Raw genomic sequence first — 21331 nt, 5'->3', positions numbered from 1 at the left:
TCGCTCACTAGTTAGGCGGCCTCCCCTTCAGATATGGGAAGAAGCGGGGCCGCGGAATTAGGCACTGCTGGTGAGCTATCCTTGCTAATGATCCTGGGCTTGCACCCCGTGCTATAAAATACTCGGGGTTTGTTGAGTTACAGTGGATTTTACTACACGGTGCGAGTGCAACGTGCGCGCAACAACGCGGAAGTGCGGCATGCGGCAAGTGGGGCAAATGTAACGCGCCCCAGGGCCCCAGAGACTTCAAAAAAGCGAGAGATGGGAGGGCCCGGTCCTGCCATCCGCGGAGAGCAGAGACAGCGCGAGTGGACAGAGGCAGGAGCTGCTGGAACCCACCGCTCACCAGGCCGTGCCCGCATGCCATCCAAACCTGCACGTGCACATTCCTTTCTTTCCATCCTCACTCCCTCACTTGACACTTTAACCCTTTTCTTCCCATTTTTTTCCGTAAGACCTCGCCTCGAGTCCGTGCTTCATTACACGGCCCAAATGTAGTCAACAATATATATATATATATATATATATATATATATATATATATATATATATAAACGTTTTATTCTTGTTTTAATGTTATTTGGAAGTAAATAAAATAGTAATAGCTAAAATAGTAAAATAGTTAAAATATTAACAAGGGGAATGTTTGATGTTATGTGGGCATTATAAGATTTGTATTAAAAACTTCTAACTAAAAAGTGGCAGCTGACATGCCTAAAAATAGACGCAGGTTAATTTTTTAATAGTCTAAATAAAAATTCTCCTTTTTATTTCCTACATCATAATTTCCTACATTTTCTACAGTCTAATTAGCGCTCAACCGCACCAAAACGTTTCCCCGAGCACGGAGGAATGTTGTTGTACTAAATAATATTTATGCAGTAAGGGCCTCTTATTCCTATTAATTCTGGGTTGTTGTTCTTTTAGTGTTACTGTGTGTGCTTTACAATGCCAGACAACATTCAAATACAAATTATTTACCTCCCCAGGTGTGAATCAGCTGTTCTCACCTATACATTCAGAGAAACTGAAATGCACCTCTCCACACTTTAAAAACCTCTTAAATCTGAGGCTCTTCTGGAGACTTTCAGTGATTTAAATTTGTGTAATTTTAATCTTCTGGATTCTAGATTCTAAAGTTGACATTGTTACCGTTTTTAATCCTTGGAATGGAAGAAATCGAGATTTTCCGTATGGTAGCATAAATTGCATTGTTTTTAATCACTCTATACACAATAATATTCTTTGGTATTTTTATTTAAAAAATTTAAACGCGTATGGAGTAATGTCTTGGTTTATTAATTCTCGTACCTGGCTTAGGTTTAGTATTCAGTGTGCACCGTTTGTACATCTGTTATTGTAACTATATCATAACACTTAGGAAGACCTTTTATTTGGGGTTAAGTGACTGATGTGCCTAACATTTTTCAGCAGATTCTGTTTCACTAAATAATCCTTGAGTGAAGCACAAAACATTTATTTTAAATTCCTGAATGTTGCCTCTGGCAAGTCGCGGCACGCCGCACACTAAATTGCAGCATCTCGCGGGAAAACACGTGCAGTCTTAATGTCGACATCTGTAATGATTAACAGCACCTGGCTGTAACTTCCCCTCATAAATCCTGCGGAAACATCGATGGGATACTCATTGTTAGCTTTTTCTATTTGCCTTCATTTTTGTTAAATGAATAATGGCATGGTGGAAAAAAAGATTTGTATTTGCCCAATACGAAGACATGCTGTGGTCAAAGTATTCTTATTATGTTTTTACACACAAAGAATTAATAGAGATGGTACTAACTTTTACAAATGACTGTATATTCATACCTTGTTGATGGGTCAGTATCCATTGTAATGAGAATGAATACCCCTGTGCAAAAATATACATTTGATTAGTGTCTGCTTACAAAGAGATTTAATAGGACGAAACATTAAATAAATATTTTTATATAGAAAAAAATTACCTTTATTGCAATTGTTTATGACAATTTAGATAATTAATTTTATATAAAAAAGAAAAAACAAGAACAAAGATTAGCCAAATGCACTTTTTGGTTTACAAATGCAACAATATTTGCCTCACTTGACATTCATTTAATCATCTAAATACTTTAATCACTGTAAATTACTCTCTTACTCACTCATCTTCTATATCTCTTTATCTTGTATTCAGGGTCGCGGGGGCCTTAAACATATCCCAGCAGACTTAGAATCCATCACAGGACACACACACACACACACACACACACACTACGGGCAGTTTGGGAATGCCAGTTAACCTAACCTACATGTCCTTGGCCTGAGGAAGGAAACCGGGGTCCTGGAGGAAACCCTCCAAGCACGGAGAGAACATGAAAACTCCATGTACACAGAGACAGGAATTGAGCCTGGCTCGGAATCAAACCTGAACCCTGGAGTTTTATTTTGTATTACAACTGTACTGTGAAGTATATGATACTTAAAGAAATATCACATAAAAGGGAATGGTGTTATACTAAATACCAGCATGGTTGTCAGCAAGGTCATAGCCCTTATTCTTAGTGCATTCAAAATTTTATTTGTTTAAACTTTACCTAAAAATTTACCTTAAAAAAAAGGATAGGCCTCTGTGAAATCTCTATTTTCTGCTCAAATACAAAACATATCTACGTTAAAACGTAAATATGTGTCAACATTGAGTACTACCAGAGGACATAAATAATAATTTAAAAAATCTATATTTTTAAGTAAATATTCTCATATGAACATAATCTTTCCCTGAGAAAATGACTTGTCGCATGAATCATATAAAGCGCTTCAGGTTTTTTAAAATAGTAATAATCATGCTTTTATTTTGAATAATTAATTTATCCATAATTTTACCACAGCTAGAAATAATGGCTTGAATGTGGTTGTAAATTTATGACTGAAATAAAGCTGCTCATGGGTGTGCATGAACCCACAGCGCTCACTGTCACTTTACAAAAGGTGGCATTTTGATCAAAGGGCTGATAAACGTGTGCGCAGATATGACTAGATTTATCAATAAAAATACCGACATGCTTCCCCAAAAATGCAACAAACAAAATATATAGGTTACTCGCTAAATAAACGCTGAGACGAGAACCTTTTTTGTGAAGATATTTTTTCTGGGTTGTTACAATATCATTTCATTTACAAAAGCACTTGCAAAGAGAAATATAGGGATTGGCAAAGCTGGCTCCACTTTGTTCCTGAGATGTCAGCATTTACCGTAACATTAAAATATTTCCATTGAGTTTAATCATGTAGCACTTTTAATACTAATAGCAAAAACAAGGGTAATAATAATAATAATACACCCTAAAAAATACTGAGTTAAAAACAACCCAGTTTGGGTTTAGAACGGGCAGATCTGCAGGCTGCTACCACGCGGAGTTCTGAACAGGCAAAGGCGCAGACATTTATAGACACTGTTGCCAGGCAACGCCACCGTCAGGCAATCAGCCTAAAAGAGCCGTACCTGGCAGCGTGTTTATATACAGTAGAGGGTCGTGATACCGCGACACTTCATGTGATCGTTAGGTCGCACCACTAAAGATATCAGGGCCAAGACAAAGCGTGCAGAAGAAGACACATGCAAAGCCCAAGCCTCTGCCTGTCTAAGACACTGGCAAGAGAGAGAGAGAGCGGGGAAGTGAGGGAGAGCGACACGCATCAGTTTAGCGCGCGCTCTTGGGTTAAAGTGCACAAAGCACAAACTCTACTCTTTTTTCATATAAATCCCCATAATGGTAACAGCCTGAGACCCGAGAGGATCTTTAGTTTTTTATTTTAGTTTTCAAAATCCCACCAGTCCTCACATAGATGGCGGAGCTCTCTTTATTTTGTGCTTTAAGTTTTCTTTGGGTTTCGTTTTGAGTTTCTTAATTAATAATCCCCCGCTGTCTTCAAACGGAAAGGTCTTCCCGTGCCTGTCATAAGCACTCTCACAACTCATATTTCACTGACCCCCTCTAAAGCCCTGCGTCAGGGCTCTTATAATCAGTTAAACATCTCGTGGTGCGGCTCTCCATACCGCACCCCCTAACAATATAATTAGGAGAAAATGTAAATTAGGATGTCTTAAATCATAATGCTGTAACTATTTATTCATTTGAACACGATAAAGGTGTTAATGTTTCATACATTCCTTTATTCGTCCAATCTTTTTGTGTTTAGGTTTCACTGTTTTCCATATACATAAAACGTATGGACAACAATGTTCCGGAAGCGATATTAAAAAATTAAAATACACAATTTTATTTCAATACAGTTTTATTAAATATAGAATATAGCAGACAGTATATGGCAAATGGTCACTGGAATAGCTGGAATGTGAATTATGTATTTATGACTAAAATAAAGCTGTTCATCGGCATGCGTGAACCTGCGGCTCATACTTTCACTTTACAAAAGGCATCATTTTTTAATAAAAGGCTGATAAACGTGTGTGATTTATCGATAAAATACAGACATATTCCACCGGAAAGTCATCGCCTTTCGCAATAATGCAGATCAAACATAATTCCACTTAAACATTAAAGATTAAAACAAGGAAAGTACAGTAAATGTGCTGAGCTTCAGTTCATTGTAATGTGGACAAAAGGTCTAGGAAGAAAACAGGTTTCGTTATTTTACAAAATCTAAATATATTCAGCCCAATATATTCAGGAGTTTTAAACCCCTCTGACGCAGGGGTTTATTTTATTTAATTTTATTTAATTTTATCCAATTCTGCCAATTCCCCCAGCAGCAAAAGTGGTTTGATAACTTCACACCTATCATGAATGAAAAGTGAGAAGAGTAACTGGGGTTCTGTGGGTGTCACCCCAGAGCGCGCTGTCGTGTTGTATTCAGCAAATAGACTAAAACAAAATCATGTTTGCTTCAACATTGGAAACAATATTGTATTAGGCAAACTTTATTTAAGATTATTTACTTTTGTATTCTTTGTTGTACTTCTTTGAAGCATCTTAAAATTTTAACAGAAAATAATAGTGGGCTGGTGGACACGTTTTTATTTTCATATAACTTAAACAGCTTACTAAAGTTAAATATACACAATAAAGTAATAATTGCATTTGCTTTACATTTGAGCATTCGTGAGTAAATAGCTTTTTATTGTATATATATATATATATATATATATATACACTACCATATTATGTATTTGTGTCTAATACTGTTTTATTCATATTTTACATTTCATGCAGTTTGTAATTTAATTGCAATTGTACTTTTAAAATGTAACCTCTATATCTACAGTATAAGCATAGCTAACTACTTTAGCAGTAAATGAGAAATTTAATCGGTCTGGTTTTATGTCCTTACTTAATATAATTTTTTTTATTTAATTAATTATCTTATTATAAATATGATTATTATCCTCTATATTCTTGTCAAATAAAGTCCTTCAGAGCAAGCATTGTATTAAAAGATGCTGTGAAATCTCTTCTCACCTTTCATTGACCATAGATGTAAATTTATCAAACTGTGTGCGCTGTTGGCAAATACTGTGGGGGGCTAAAGATGAATGAACAAGACAGAGCAAACGTCTCTGCCTTAATTTAAAATTTTCCCTAGCAAAACATAAAATAGATTAAAAGAATGGTCTTACGAAGTGAATACCTGTCGTTTAATTGGTTCCTGCACAGTGTATCATATGAATAATAACAATAATAATAAATTCGGAGCACTACTACTTCTACTAATAATAATAATAATAATACTGAATGGAGAAAGCGCAGTCAAAGAAGTATTATTATTGAAGGAGTGAAGAAAATCAAAAATGGCGCCGGTGAGGTCGGCTGCTGTCACGACTGCTTTTGTCTTTTAAGTTATCTTTCAGTAACTTTAAACCGGCTAATTCATCACCATTGAGTACATTAGTTATGATAGAGACACTCTTGTTTCTATTGGTATACAATGTACTCACAATTCAACGTTTTTAACTCCGGATCCGAGCTGGCCGAGTGAGATCCTGAGGGACAACAAAAGACGCGACGCGAAGCGGTGGCCTCGAGGGAAATGGGCCGGCGTCAGGAACAGGCTAAGAACTCGTGCACACCGCACACCTCTGCCTAGCATCCTGCTCGCCAACGTCCAGTCACTGAAGAACAAGCTCGATGACCTCAGGGCCAGGGTAAAGATCCAGAGAGACATTCGGGACTGCAATCTCCTCTGCTTCACCGAGACCATTCAGCCGAGTTCTTCTCGGTTCACCGCATGGACAGGACACGGGACTCGGGGAAGTCAAGGGGAGGCGGCGTGTGTTTAATGGTGAACAACAGCTGGTGCAACAGCGTGAGCGTTGTTCCGCTCACACGCTGCTGCACACCAAATCTGGAACTACTGTCCATTATGTGTCATCCTTTTTATCTACCTCGGGACTTCACATCGGTCATAATCAGCGCCGCTTATATTCCACCACAAGCGGACACGGACACTGCCTTATGCGAGCTGCTCACACAGCACCAAACACAGCATCGGGATGCTGCACTTATTGTGGCGGGGGACTTTAACAGTGCCAACCTCAAACGTGCAGCACCGAACTTTTATCAGCACATTACCTGCCCCACCAGGGGCGAAAAGACACTAGATCATTGTTACACAACGATCAAGGACGGCTACAAGGCACAATCCCGCCCTCCGTTTGGCAAATCTGACCACACCGCCATCTTCCTCATGCCAAAATACAAACAAAGGCTGAAACAGGAAGTTCCGGTTCAAAGGAAGGTCGCGCGCTGGACAGACCAATCTGTGGCCGCGTTACAGGACACATTAGATGACGCAGACTGGGACATGTTAAGAAACAGTTCGATGATGACGTCAGACATTTACGGAAGCGGTTGTGGGATTCATCGGGAAACTAGCGGATGATACCGTGGAGAAAAAGACTATCAGAATGTTTCCCAACCAGAAGCCGTAGGTGGATAAAACCATCCGCGACGCTCTGAAATCTCGCACCGCTGCCTACAACACGGGACTCGCGTCGGGGGACATGGAACCATACAAGCGTACAGCGTCCGAAAGGCGGTGAAAGAGGCGAAGCAGCGCTACAGGAAAAAACTAGAGTTACAACTCTAACAGAGTGACTCTAGGAGCCTGTGGCAGGGACTAAAGACAATAACAGACTATAAAACACCAACAACCGGTACAACAAACGCGGACGCGACTCTGGCAGACGAGCTGAACACTTTCTATGCTCGTTTCGAGGCTGCAGCTAAAGACGCTAGCAATGCTAATGCTAGCGGCGCTAACGGCTGCAGACAGGAAGACACTGCCAGCACCGGAAGCGCGTTCATCATCACTGAGCATGACGTGGGGAGAGCCTTCAAGAGAGTGAACACCAGGAAAGCAGCAGGACCAGACGGCATCTAGGTCGTATCCTCAGAGCCTGCGCAGACCAGCTAGCACCTGTGTTCACTAAGATATTTAACGTCTCTTTTTCTCAGTCGGTGATCCCTACATGCTTCAAAGAGTCCATTATTGTTCCTGTCCCAAAGAAACCTCAACCTGCTTCTCTCAATGACTATCGCCCTGTAGCCCTCACCTCAGTAGTGATGAAGTGCTTTGAACGCCTGGTCAGAGACTTCATTTCTTCACTACCGGACACACTCGACCCACTACAGTTTGCATACCGCCCAAACCGTTCTACTGATGATGCCATCTCTCACCTACTCCACACATTACTTACTCACCTGGACACTACGAAAGGGAATTATGTTAAAATGCTTTTCATTGACTACAGCTTTGCATTTAATACCATAATTCCCCTTCACACTCACCAACAAGCTGAAGCACCTGGGACTCAGCTCATCTATGTGCCAGTGGATCTCCAACCTTCTAACTGGCAGACCACAGGCAGTAAGGATAGGCGGTCATGTCTCAGCCTCCCTCACTTTCAGCACTGGAGCCCCCAGGGCTGTGTTCTGAGCCCCCTGCTGTACTCTTTGTACACATTTGACTGCGTGGCCACTACCAACTCCACCGCTGTCATCAAGTTTGCTGACCAACAACGATGAGTCGGCCTACCTAGAGGAGATTGGAAATCTGGAGAAATGGTGCCAGAGAAACAATCACCTCCTGATCGTCAGCAAGACAAAGGAGCTGATTGTGGACTTTTGTACAAAGCAGGAGAGGAACTACCAGACCCCAGTCATTAACAGCAGCCCAGTGGAAAGAGTGGACAGCTTTCGATACCTCGATGTTCACATCACGCAGGACCTGTCATGGTCCTGTCACATCAACACCGTGGTGAAAAAGGCCCGGCAGCGTCTGTACCACCTCAGACGCTTGAGAGACTTTAGACTGCCCTCCAAGGTGCTTAGGAATTTCTACTCCTGCACCATAGAGAGCGTCCTGACGGGAAACATCACAACCTGGTTCGGGAACAGCACCATGCAGGACAGACGAGCTCCATAGAGAGTGGTACGTTCAGCTGAACAAATCATCCGCACTAAGCTCCCTGACCTGCACTCGATCTACAGCAAACGGTGCTGGACTAAGGCCAGGAAGATGGTGAAGGACCTCAGCTATCCAAACAATGGACTGTTCTTTCTGTTGCGGTCTGGGAAGCGATTCCGCTCCCTGAAGACCAATACAGAGAGATTAAGAAGGAGCTTCTTCCCGCAGGCCATAAGGTCTCTCAACCACAACACAATACAGGACTAATATTATCTCTTTTACATCCAACACTGACTGGGCATTCATAGACACTATGGACACATTTATGCACACTTTTTGCATATACTTTCATTATGAACCACTGCACAAATCACTTTAATGATAAGACACTTTAAGAAGTCACTTTATGCATATTTGCACACCTCAGCCATTTTTACATTACTTATACGGACAATTTTCTATTTTCTTCTTTTATATTTTTATATTATACATATTTTGTTCTTATTTGTACAGTATATTTTTATTTTATTTTACTTGCACAGTACATTTTACTAGTTAATTTCATTTTTCTGCAATATTTCTTTTACTGCAATATATCTTTATCTTTACTTGTACAGTATATTTTACCAGTTAACTATTTTCTACCGTATTACCTTAATTCATATTTATTTCTTATGTTTAGGCTTTTATTTTAAGGTCGATGGTAGTCTAAAAAGCATTTCACTGCATATCGTACTGTGTATGACTTTGAATTTGAAAATCAAGTATAAATACATATCAGTATTTACAGTTTGAGCAAGACAATTTTATAAGCTCTGTTGCTTGCTGTCAATGGGCGGCTAAGAGAGATAACACATTTTCAGCTTCAGTAGACACACAATACTTCAGACTGAAACATGACTGCCCCCTACAGATAATTAAGGGCATTTTCACTGGATCACTTTTCTCAAAACGTGCGTTTTTAATAGCCAGGTCTGTACCTTTCCACCTGGTCTCCTGGACACACAGTATATCCACCTTGCCTCCCTGCATCTTATCAATCAACTCTCTTCCCTGCCCTGTCATGCTCCCAACATTCAAAGTCCCTACTATTACTTCTAAACTCTTGCCTTTTCTCTTCTCTCTCTGCTTTCAAACATGCCTTCCTCCTCTTCTTCTTCGACCAACCCCAAAAAAATGAATGGAAACTCTAATTATTTGTTTCACAGCCCAAAAAAAAAAAAAAAACATAAAAATAATTAATACAAAATATAAAGTAAAAATAAAACAAATTAACCTTCTCTTTACCTATAAAAAAACTAAAAATAAATCTCAACAGATTTGTGTGTTCAAAGTGTTTCCATTTATTCACGCAGGCACTGAATGTGTGTAAAGCTAAAGTGAGAGGAGAGGAGGAATTATACCCCCCCCCCTCTTCTCATCTTACACAGTAACCCCCCCCCCCCCCCCCCCCACACACACACATTAACGGAAAGACTGTTTTATTGGAAAAATTAACAAGGAACATCAGAAATGACACTTGCGTGAGTGCATACTAATGAAATCACTGCCGTAAACTAAAAATAAAACGCATTAACCTGCACTTTACCTTTAGACAGAGCAGTGTTTCCATTAGAGAGAGAAAAAGAGAGAGAGAAAGAGTGTGTGTGTGTGTGTGAGAGAGAGAGAGAGAGAGAGAGTGAGAAAGCAAAGAAGGGAGGGAAGGAGGGGTGTGTGCGTTAAGGCAAGAGGAGGTGTGTGTGAAGGGGCACGTTGTCCAATGACAAAGTGCAGGCTGATACAGAGATTGAGAGAGAAAATTAATATTTAACCTCTCTAAAGAGACTTCTTTAGCTTTACATGCGCGCACACACGTGTTATAATAAACAGTACATGCGCACTGTACTCACATGCATACAAGCACAAAATAAAAGATCTTTTACACGCACACACGTGGTCACAGTGTTATAGTAAACATTACACGCATGCACGGATCTTGATTATACCAGAGTGCAGTCATAGACACGCACTAAGACCGAGTTCAGTCCATAACCTGAATATGTGCCCAGCTGTTTCAAGAAGTAGATAATGCATTGGGTCAATGACAACAAACCGTATGACATCATAATACTTAAGGTGAAAAAGTTCAGACCACCTGGCACCATATTGAGCCTTTTTTGGGCTGCCTTTGTAGTTGCCTTCTCCGACATTTTAGCATACAACTTGTGTTTCTCTGAAGTGCGTGGGACCCAGGATAATTGGTCAAAACCAGACAAGTCTGTTTTCCCCCCAAATGATGTTTTCTTGAATGTTTAAAGGCATTTGTTACACAACACAAATACAACAATAAATGGATGATGTCTCTTAAACTCAGATGTACTTTTAAAATTAAAAACAACAGATGTTGTGGCACAATAGCAGAAAACTAACCTCTTAAATCTCCATGGCCCACAATGCCACCACACTTGCATGAAGCCGGAATGTTTGATGAAAGGCACAGAAGAGCCGCTCTGTAGACGTGGCAACCAAAAAATGAAGAATCAAATATGGAAACTCCATCCCACAGCTCACAAAGCTCATCCACCAAATGTTCAAGATAATTGTTGATGTTGTTGTTTCGTTCTGTAGGTCCTGGTATAGCTAAATTATGTTCTCATCCCTAAAACGATCTTCTCGTGGCAAGTTCAAAATGGTCAGATATATAACCCCTACTGAATATGGGGAATTCTTGAAAGGTTGATACCAATCAACATTCATCATGAGAACAAAACAGTTTGGCTTTGATAGAAATGGCTGACATATTGAAAGTCTGTCCAAATCTGTCCATCATATACATCTGCCATTACAGAGTTGGGAATTTTTCTTTGTCTCCACTTGTCACACTTGTCCAAAAATCCAGGTCTTCTAATCAAAGTTTCCAAAGACTGAAATACTTTCTTATACCAATAGGTTTGTTTGGGGTAAAGACTTTCAGTGCCAGTGAAACGTTTAACTTTGGTCATTAAGAGAGAGCCACATCTCTTTTTCAGGGCAAATGTCTTGTGTACTTGTAGCTGAACCATTCCTGGCGATATGATAACACTCAGCAAGTGTATATGTGGTCTTACACTTGGGACAGACAGCATATTTGCAGAAATTGTCTTTGTTAATACTGTTCAATTTCCTCAGTGAATGTAAAGTCTTGGGAATCATATCAGCAAAACTGCTAAGTAAATTAGCAAAGATAGTATTTCCAATTATGTTCTCCAATTCCAATTATGAGCCACATGAAGTGTCTGAGGCACAGCAGCAATGCAGTGATGGCATTGTTGATATGGTAAATACAGCTTGCCAGGTTAAAAGCATGAATGCATGAATCCAGGCTGTTATTTTATTAGTAACAGCCTGGAGTCATCACTATTGGTTTCATCTGATATCATCTTTTGCAAAATCGAAGTCTTCATTGTCCTGCTCATCTGTAAAGATAGCCTCCTCATTGTCATCATCTAAAGACTCTGTTCCCTTTCAAAGGCTACACTCGATGCTGCGTGAAACGCTATGGGAACATCTTGTCATGTTGCCAGTTGTGAAGCATGTGTGTACCAAACACGCCAAATTTTTGGCTTTTATAACCTCAGTCAGGTGACGTCATCTGATAGGACGCACCTGCAGGTTATAAATAGGAGTGAACCGGAAACATTCCTCAGATTCTTGTCTTCACCTAGTTGTGAGCGTGTGTGTCTAACCAGCAAAAATAAGTGTTTAACTTACCGATAATGGCAAAGTTTAAACTTGCCAAAGTTTTTGCCAAAGTTTTTTGGCAAAGATATCCCTCCGTGTGTATAATCTATATCGGAGGGCGATCTCTACACTTTACTGCTTCGATTAAGTGCTACGCGCGCGCCTCGTATTCCGAGCCGGCGCGCATTCCTGGGCTTAAACTCGTGCATCTGGCAGAGCAGTGAGAGACGGATTTAAAACTCCTTTCTTTCGCGTTCTCATCGGATCGGGAAATCCCTCTGTCCGCTCGCAAGCGCGCGCTGCGCTTCTTGTGAATGGGCAAGGATGAACATCCTCTCTTGCTTATTATGGTAATAGCCTCTAAGCACTTAAAAATAATAAAAAAATAATAAAATAAAATAAATAAAAACATAGACGGCAGGTTCTGTTGGGTGGCCGGGGGCGGAGCCTCAACGACGCTCTCTCCCCTTTTCTTAGCAATCTCCATATGAGTTAACCCTTTCATGGAGTAAGCTGTATTCATCCCGTGTTTTCCTGCCATCAACTTATTTATTTATTTAAATATAATTGAGGTAGAAACACGGAGTTATATGATGACACCCAGATAGAAGAGACGGGGTCTGACTGTTGCGAGGCATGAAACACACAAGGAGAGTGTTTTTGAGCTGGGCACCCCCTCGCAAGATTGGGGTGCGTCACGCAATCCGCCTCAAAAGAGGTCAGACTGGCATACTGTCTTCACAAAGAAGCCCTGAGGTTCATGTGCCCAGGACCGTGGGGGTGGCCCCCCAATGGGGAGAGGCACGCAGAATTCCTTTTAAAGAATGTTCTTCTTTTAAAGTGTTCTTCCTGGCACCCCCAGGAGGTTGGTGTTCTTGCTCCGCCACCACTGGTGTTTCGGGCAACTCCAGTCTCCAATAAAATGTTAGTTCTTCAGGTTTTTCCTGCCGTGTTTCAGGATGCCGAACATCTAACATCCCCCCCGTTTAACCAAGCCGCTGAGCTTTGCTCCTTTCTGAGAAATTGGCAGCGTGGAAACTACTGCCAAGTATATCTCCTTGGGCACTAAGCACTGTACAGAGAAACTACAGGATTCAGTTCTCACATCACCCTCCGCATTTCAATGGCGTGGTCTCCACTTCCATGAAACCGGGAAGTGCAAGAGGAACGGGGGGCTGTGTCCAATTTTTTTAATTTTGCGGGCTTTACCGCTATCTAAAAATAAATTAATGGAAATATTGCCACAACACAGGAGGTTCCTGAGGTTCGCTTTCGGGGGCGAAGCTTACCAGTATCGGGTCCTTCCATTTGGTCTAGCTTTTTCACCCGCACATACACAAAATACATGAATGTAGTTCTGGCTCTTACGACTCCAGAGCATCTGTATTGAATTACATGACTGGCTGGCCCAGTCTCAGTAGCTAGCGCTTCAACATCAGCATGTCGTTCTAGCTAATCTTTGTTTCCTAGGATTGAGATCCAATGCCATGAAAGCATGCTCTTTCCTGTTTAGAGGACAACATTTTTGGGTGTCACATGGAATTTGAGCGTAAGCGGGCACAGCTGTCTCCCGCTCGTGTCAAATCCATTCTCAACACCGTCAAGGAAATTAAGCTAGACCAGAAAGTGACCATCACTTTCAGAGATCTTAGCTCTCATAACAGCTGTATCCACGGTGATACATTTGGACCTTCTGCACATGAGAGCATTTCAGTTGTGGCTAAGAATCAGGGGATTTTACTCTGGGTCCCACTCTAAGTTCGTCTTGTCGTCGCAGATGCTAATGACAGACGCCAGGGAGCTGGAGAGGCCACCTTTTTGCGCGGCACATCAATTGCCTCAAAATCATGGCTCTATTTTAGGCCCTAAAGCAGTTCCTCCAGCAGTTAAGACTACCATGTCCTAGTGTGGGTGGACAACACTATGGCAGTCTCATATATTAATCGCCAGGGCGGACTGTGCTCGCGCCGCTAAATAGCTAGCGCACCAGATTCCTGTCCCTCAGGGCGATTTACATTCTGGGAAAATTTCATGTAGCGTAGGTGGACCTCTTTGCCTCACAAGATCAGCAAATGTCCCCTTTACTACTCTCTGACTCTAAGTCAAGCTGGTCTTCCAGCCAGCGTAATTAAGACTACTCTTATTACTAGGACTGCCTCCCCTCAAATAAAATGTATTTGAAAATTGGTGCATGACGAAGCAGGTAGACCCAGTCCACTGCCGAATTGTTTCAGTGCTGGAGTTTCTGCAGAAAAAAATTGTCCTCTGGCTCGTGCCCCTTGTTGAACCACTAGAGTCAGCGCCTCAGGTTTCTGACCCTTAAGATGGTTTTTCTAAATGGTGTTACCTCTCTAAGAGGATCGGACAGCTATTGCCCTCTCCTATGAGGCGCGTGGGCTCACTTGGCCTCTAGGAATCAGGGCTCATTCAACCAGGGGAATCGCCTCATCAATTGCATTAGCAAGAGGTATTCCCTTGCAGCAAGTATGTGACGCGGAGGGTTGGTCCTCTCCGCACACATTTGCCAACATGCATCCTATTGTTTTGAAGCCTTCTGTCCTCCGCCTTTACAGCTTCGGAGCAGGAGAGACATCACTTACTGTGTCCAGTACGTGCTCTTCAGATTTACGTCCACCGCATTTCCCAGTGGCGTAAGTCAGAGCAGCTTTTACATGTTTTGAAGCCGCAAGCTGCGTGAGAGATGCTATTGCCCTCTCCTATGAGGCGCGTGAGTTCACTTCGCCTCTAGGAATCAGGGTTCATTTAACCAGGGGAATCGCCTCATCAATTGCACTAGCAAGAGGTATTCCTTTGCAGCAAGTCTGTGATGCGGAGGGTTGGTCCTCTCCGCACACATTTGCCAATATGCATCCTATTGTTTTGAAGCCTTCTGTCCTCCGCCTTTACAGCTTCGGAGCAGGAGAGACTTCACTTACTTTGTCCAGTACGTGCTCTTCAGATTTACGTCCACCGCATCAGCTAGTGGCGTAAGTCAAAGCAGCTTTTACATGGTCTGGGGCCGCAATGGGGGGTGGCCCCCACTACACTGGGCTATTGCCCTCTCCTATGAGGCGCGTGGGCTCACTTCGCCTCTAGGAATCAGGGCTCATTCAACCAGGGGGATCGCCTCATCTATTGCACTAGCAAGAGGTATTCCCCTGCAACAAGTGTGTGACACGGAGGGTTGTCCTCTCCGCACACATTTATTACGTTCTGAGACCTTCTCGGCCTTGTGCGCACACGCTACACAACCTTGGAGTCCAGACACTTGCAGTGCGGCGGCGTTGGCACTCTCGTTCCCATAGCGTTTTCACGCAGCATCGAGTGTAGCCTTTGAAAGGGAACGTCTCGGGTTACTTTGCTGTAACCCTGTTCCCTGAAAAGGCGGGAACGAGATGCTGCGTCCCAATGCCGCACTGCCTATGTGACCGGACGCTAGTTCAGACAAATCAATCTGAGGAATGTTTCCGGTTCACTCCTATTTATAACCTGCAGGTGCGTCCTATCAGATGACATCACCTGACCGAGGTTAAAAAAGGCAAAAATTTGGCGTGTTTGGTACACACATGCTTCACAACCGGCAACATGACAAGATGTTCCCATAGCGTTTTCACGCAGCATCTCGTTCCCGCCTTTTCAGGGAACAGGGTTACAGCAAAGTAACCCGAGACGTTTCACTGGGCTCCAGGAAAAGCCTGAGCTCATCACTGTCTTCTAATAAAATTACAAAGAGATAAACATTATTTGTAAGCACAGAAACACAATCAATGTTATATTATGTGGAATAACACATTATTATACACCATATACATACCATCATACATCATATCGGGGGGATTTTGATCAAAGGGGAAATTAGAAGGGGAAAAGTAAAAGTGTGTACAGACAACATAGCACAATGCATGTGTGTGAATTGCTGAAATGTGGTTGTGAATAAACCTTTTAGTGTAAAATGTTCGCGTAAACCCGCGGCGCGCGTGTATGTTCTTTCACTTTGCCGAGTTTTAATCCAAAATCAAATGAACGTGCGCGCCGATATGAGAGATTTATAAGAGATTTCTGTTTCCCAGAAATACAACAAACACACATTTATACGTGTTAAATAAGTGCTGTCCTTGCGTCGCTGTGCGAAACGCTCGCCGATGTGAGCCGCCTTTAGTTTATATTATTTCAGTCATATTATACAAATATGTTTTAGCTGTGTAGTGGACCGTGCGCGCACAACCTCTTTGTGGACGAGCCTTTCTCTGAATACGCTGTTTTAACGGGGGTGGGGATAAGAAACACCGCACCGGCAGAAGTAGACTAATGATTATGAATGCGTTGGAAAACAGCAAGGAAACTGACTGGCCATTTTAATAATTCATTGATAAGTTGACACACACACACACACACACACACAGCAGACCAAATCGTCATCAGCAATAATTTGTTTTTTATTATTTTATATAAAAGCAGATATTTCACTTTCTATAAGTATATATTTTTCACGTCTGTGAGGTGAGCATTTTCTGACGGCGCTTAAGTTCACTGAAAACAATACAGAACAGCGCACCCTGTTTACTTTCTTTATTTAACAAAATCATAAAGTTTTTTCTTCATTGTGAGCGCACCTAAAGAAAAGTATAGTCTTATAAAGGCTATGTAGCTTATAGAGTTTTACTTTATAGTAAATAGTTTTTGCACATTATAGACACTGTTTTACTTTTATGGTTGTTTAGTTTCATTTATTTCAGATAATAAATCTACTACAAATTTATAGAACACAAAATATAAGATGACGCAAGACCCTACACGTGTAGCTTTTCTAATTACACATAAAATCTAAAGGCTCAGTGTGTTAATGTTTACGTTGCTTTAATTCGATCCTAAAATATTTAAATTAATTTTAATTATAAATTTGTACTGTAATGTTACTACTGTAAATATGAATTCATTTAATTACAGTGTTTCACTTGATTTTATCTGCAACTACGTGCGGCTCCAGACGAGCTGTGATTCATTAATCCCAGAAAGAACGAACTAAGGCCTGAGGCGTCAATGTGTAATTATATAGCGCCACTCAGCGGTAAAAGCCAGCAAACGCACAAACCCAAATGCAGTTGCCGTGCGCCGCGATGGTAAAAGTCACATACTGCTTGTCCACCTACTGTACAAAACTAGCATTAACATTCATCTTGCTCATTATATTTAAAACACCCACGACAAACAAACAAAAGATCCCCATACGAGCGGGTCACCAACATGGAACACTCAGATAAAACTATACTTAACCGATGTTACACTAAAAGAGAGCTCTTTATCTTTGTGCATGAGTGCTTTAAAAACCAGTAAGCAAGAATGATACACACAAGACCAATTTAACCAAACCAAAAGTGTATTATACAAAAATGAAATAAAAAGGTGCACCAACTCAGAAAAACAATATTTAGAAAATATATACAAAGAAAAATGGCATGTGTGTGAATGTGAATAATGTCCAAAGTCCAGGTTATTGTATGAGTGTATGAAGAAGATGGACCGGTAATGATGGTAAACACCCGGGAGGCCGATGACAGAGGGTGAGAACAGTAACGAAGCAGTCAAGTCGGTGAATTTGAACAGAAAACCCGCAAGAAACAGTCCCCGTTCATCTCTTTACAACCTCCAATAATCTAAACATAAAAACAGCGCGTTGTAACTCTTAACTTCCTTCTCGAGAGCTTTCCCGGACCGGCTTTTATTTCCAGGTCATGTGACCACGAGCGTTGCCATCTTCCCACGCCGACCGGCAACGTAGTCTCGTGAGAGAACCAACACACATAATACATAGGCACAAGAAAAACCATTCGGGACATAATTATTAAATGTTGCAGCTTTCTCTACTTCACGCCGACTTATTTACATTTAAATAAAATTGTCCCTTATGTGACAGTGCTACATGGTGGTAACTAAGTTTCTCTCTTTGGATAAAATGCATCGGCGAATGAGTAGTATTAAGGGGGAACCTCCACAGACTGTTTTTTTAATTGACTTTCTATGTTTATATTTTTATCTTTTGGATTTTTTCCCAATTTTCTCCATGGCCAATTTCTCCCCGCCACTAGGGGGCTTCCACATTAAGGCTACTACTACCATTCAGCTGGGAGGGCCGAAGACTATCACGTGTTTCCTCCGAACCGCGTGACGCCTGTGTGAACACCTGGAGTACCTGCTCCACCAGTGAGCGTTCCAGATCTGCCTCACTCATCCTCGTTGTTGTTTTGGTCTGGGCTTCTGTAACAAAGGCGGACTCACACGAGTAGGAAAGTATAAGGATGAGTTATGTTTATTTACAGGATAAGAATCAACGGCAGTTTTCAAGCGGTGCAATGCTTATCAGGTAAGACTTTAATCAAAGGTTACTTCCACTGAATGAGATGCGTGAACTGACGTTTCCTTTTTCTGTTCCCTTGTGGAAATCGCGAGCGGCGAAGAGTTAATTCGGGAAATACCTTGGAGTAGCACGGACACACACCACGAAGTTTTGGAGACGAGGACGAGGAAAAACAAACAGGGACACTTTTAGAAAACACAAGGAGCACAGGTAAGTAGTCAGGTTAGTAAAATGCTTCTTACTTGGAATCTTAGAGCATTGGTCCACTTTCTCGAGTAAGAGCCCGGACGCTGAGTGCTGTGAAGTGTGTGTCTTTATAGGAGTTCTTAGATTGACATCAGGTGGTGGTGATTAGTATTCCGGAGATGGGGTCGTTGTTTCTGACTTGGTTTGGAGCCTGGCCCGACTGTGACAAAATGAAATATAGGCGTTTCTTATTTGCTTTAAATTTAAGCAAAGTAAATGTGTAACACAGTGAGGCTTTATATTTTATCATGTGCAATTCTCACATAGCCAGAAAACTCTAGGTGTGCATAAAAAAGTGGGTGTGCCACAGGTACAGTATTGTTGGATTAATGTGCAAAAACTATATAATATATATAACTATAACTATATAAAACCAGCAAATTCTTTACCACTGAGTACATTAGGTATGATAGAGACACCCTTATTTATATTTGAATACAATGTACTCACAATTTGACTGTTAGAATTATTTTATATCTAAAGGAGTTATTTCTACTCTCTTGCTCTCTTCCTCATAGATCTGATATTAACGTGTTAAATCTTTCCTGTTGCTATCTTCCTGTCTCCTCTTGCATCTGCTCTTTAAGGTGTGAACGCTCCCACGCTCACCTTCCCATTCCCTCTTCATGTCTCTCTCCCCCTCTCTCTCTCTACCCCTCTGTCTCCTTCCCACTCTCCCCCTAACTCGAGCCAACATGTTCTTGTTCTTTGTAGTTACATATGTTTATAGCACAGGCGTTTGGTCAAACATATTGTAGCGTTTTCACCGCTAAGAAGGGACTTGGAGAGACGAGTGAGCTTCCTTGCTGCCCAATGCAAATGGCTGGGAGTATTTTATTCTTAAGTACACAATCAACAGTCACTAAACACATATCAACAGGACACACTCTAACTCACACACACACCCTGGCCGAAGCCACTAACCCAACCACCTTTCCTCGACAGGGTGAACACCTAACAACCACTCCCGCAAAGCATGATGGTTACTATTCCAAACCCCACCCACGCCACACTGCCCCCACCCGAGCTGTGACCGTCCCCGGTCACGATGGCGAACTCAGTCCTGGAAGCGTGACGGTGGTCGGCGCTGGCGTTGTGAACGCCGGAGTCCTTTTGCGGGGGAAGGAGGGCCGCTACTCTCTCCCTGAGGCGGACCGGCCTCCACAGAGTTCGAGGTCTCGCTGGCGTTGGGCTGGTAGGGCGCGAGACGGTCCCGGTGGAGCACGACCACTCGCGACCGCCCCGTCAACCTCACCCGGTAGACTACATCGGAGAGCTGGCCGATTACCGTACAGGGGCCCACCCAGTGAGACATGAGCTTAGGCGAGAGCCCCCTTTTCCTTCCGGGAGAATACACCCAAACCTGCTCCCCAGTAGCAAAGTCTCGCCCTCGGCTGTGAGTGTCATATAAGCGGCGCTGTTTAACACCAGCGTCCGCCAAGTGTCTACGCGCCAACTCATGGACACGGAACAGTTTGTCTTTTAACGAACAAAAATAATCCAACCCCGGCTTCGTGGGTAGATCCACCTGTGGAGGGGGGCCGAACACAAGGTCCACAGGCGTGCGCAACTCGCGCCCGAACATTAACGCAGCTGGCGTCAGCTGAGAGGACTCCTGCACTGCTGTGCGGTATGCCCACAGCACGAGAGGCAAATGCTCGTCCCAATCTTTTTGCCGGTCGCTGGTAAGCACGGCGAGTTGGGTGGTGAGTGTTCGGTTGAACCGTTCCACGAGGCCGTCACTTTGTGGATGCAGGGGCGTGGTGCGGGTCTTTTTTACCCCGAGACGCTCGCACACCGCCGCAAACACCTCCGCCTCGAAGTTACGCCCCTGATCGCTGTGCAACTGCTCCGGGGCGCCGAATCGGCTGAACACCTCATCCACCAGCACTCGAGCTGTGGTGAAAGCGCTCTGATCCGGAACAGCGAACGCCTCCGGCCACTTGGTGAAATAATCCATGGCCACCAGCACATAACGATTCCCGCGATCAGAGATGGGAAACGGGCCCAGAATGTCCACGCCCATACGTTCCATGGGCGCCCCCACCCGAAAGTCTTGCAAGGGTGCTCGCGAGCGCTGGGTAGGGCCCTTCTTTGCCGTGCAGACATCGCATCTGTGAACAAAAAGTTCGCTATCAGTATGACAACCCGGCCAGTAGAACCGAGCACGCAACCGCCGCAGTGTCTTAGTTACCCCTAAGTGTCCCGAACCTGCGTGCCCATGAACCATCCCCAGCACACATGCCCGCAAAGTCCGCGGCACCAGCAGCTGAAAAGATTCGCCAGCGCCACACGGCCGTTCCCACTGGCGGTAGAGTAAACCCCCCCGCAACGCTAGTCGGTGAAACTGCGAGTGGAGAGCTTTTTCTTCTGGTCCCAGGTGGGCAATGGTGGCATAATTCGGTCTCTGGCCCGCGTTAACCCAACCTAATACCCGCTGCAGCGCCGGGTCCTTCTCCTGCTTGACCATTAGCTGATCGCAGTCCATCTGTGGCACAGGCGACACGACCACCGGCGATGGTTTAGGTGCCGCAGTGACTCGGCTGCACGCCGGCTCGGGCGGCCGATTACCGACGGGGGCTTCGGAAGACTGCGCAGGGAGAATGTTCTGATTCACGGGGGTCG

General features: G+C 43.0%; 1 protein-coding gene across 1 annotated transcript in view; it reads left to right on the top strand.

Moving 5' to 3' along the window:
* The first annotated feature begins 261 nt into the window (after positions 1–261).
* Positions 262–21331, top strand: part of LOC128508422 (fucolectin-like) — a 39354-nt gene continuing 18284 nt past the window's right edge. Inside the window, exon 1 of the mRNA XM_053479764.1 lies at positions 262–379. Within this exon, the coding sequence (XP_053335739.1) occupies positions 262–379 (118 nt within the window). The remainder of the gene's footprint in view (positions 380–21331) is intronic.

Source organism: Clarias gariepinus, chromosome 20, assembly GCF_024256425.1.
Source record: "Clarias gariepinus isolate MV-2021 ecotype Netherlands chromosome 20, CGAR_prim_01v2, whole genome shotgun sequence".
NCBI lineage: Eukaryota > Metazoa > Chordata > Actinopteri > Siluriformes > Clariidae > Clarias > Clarias gariepinus.
This window is presented reverse-complemented; position numbering and strand designations above follow the sequence as displayed.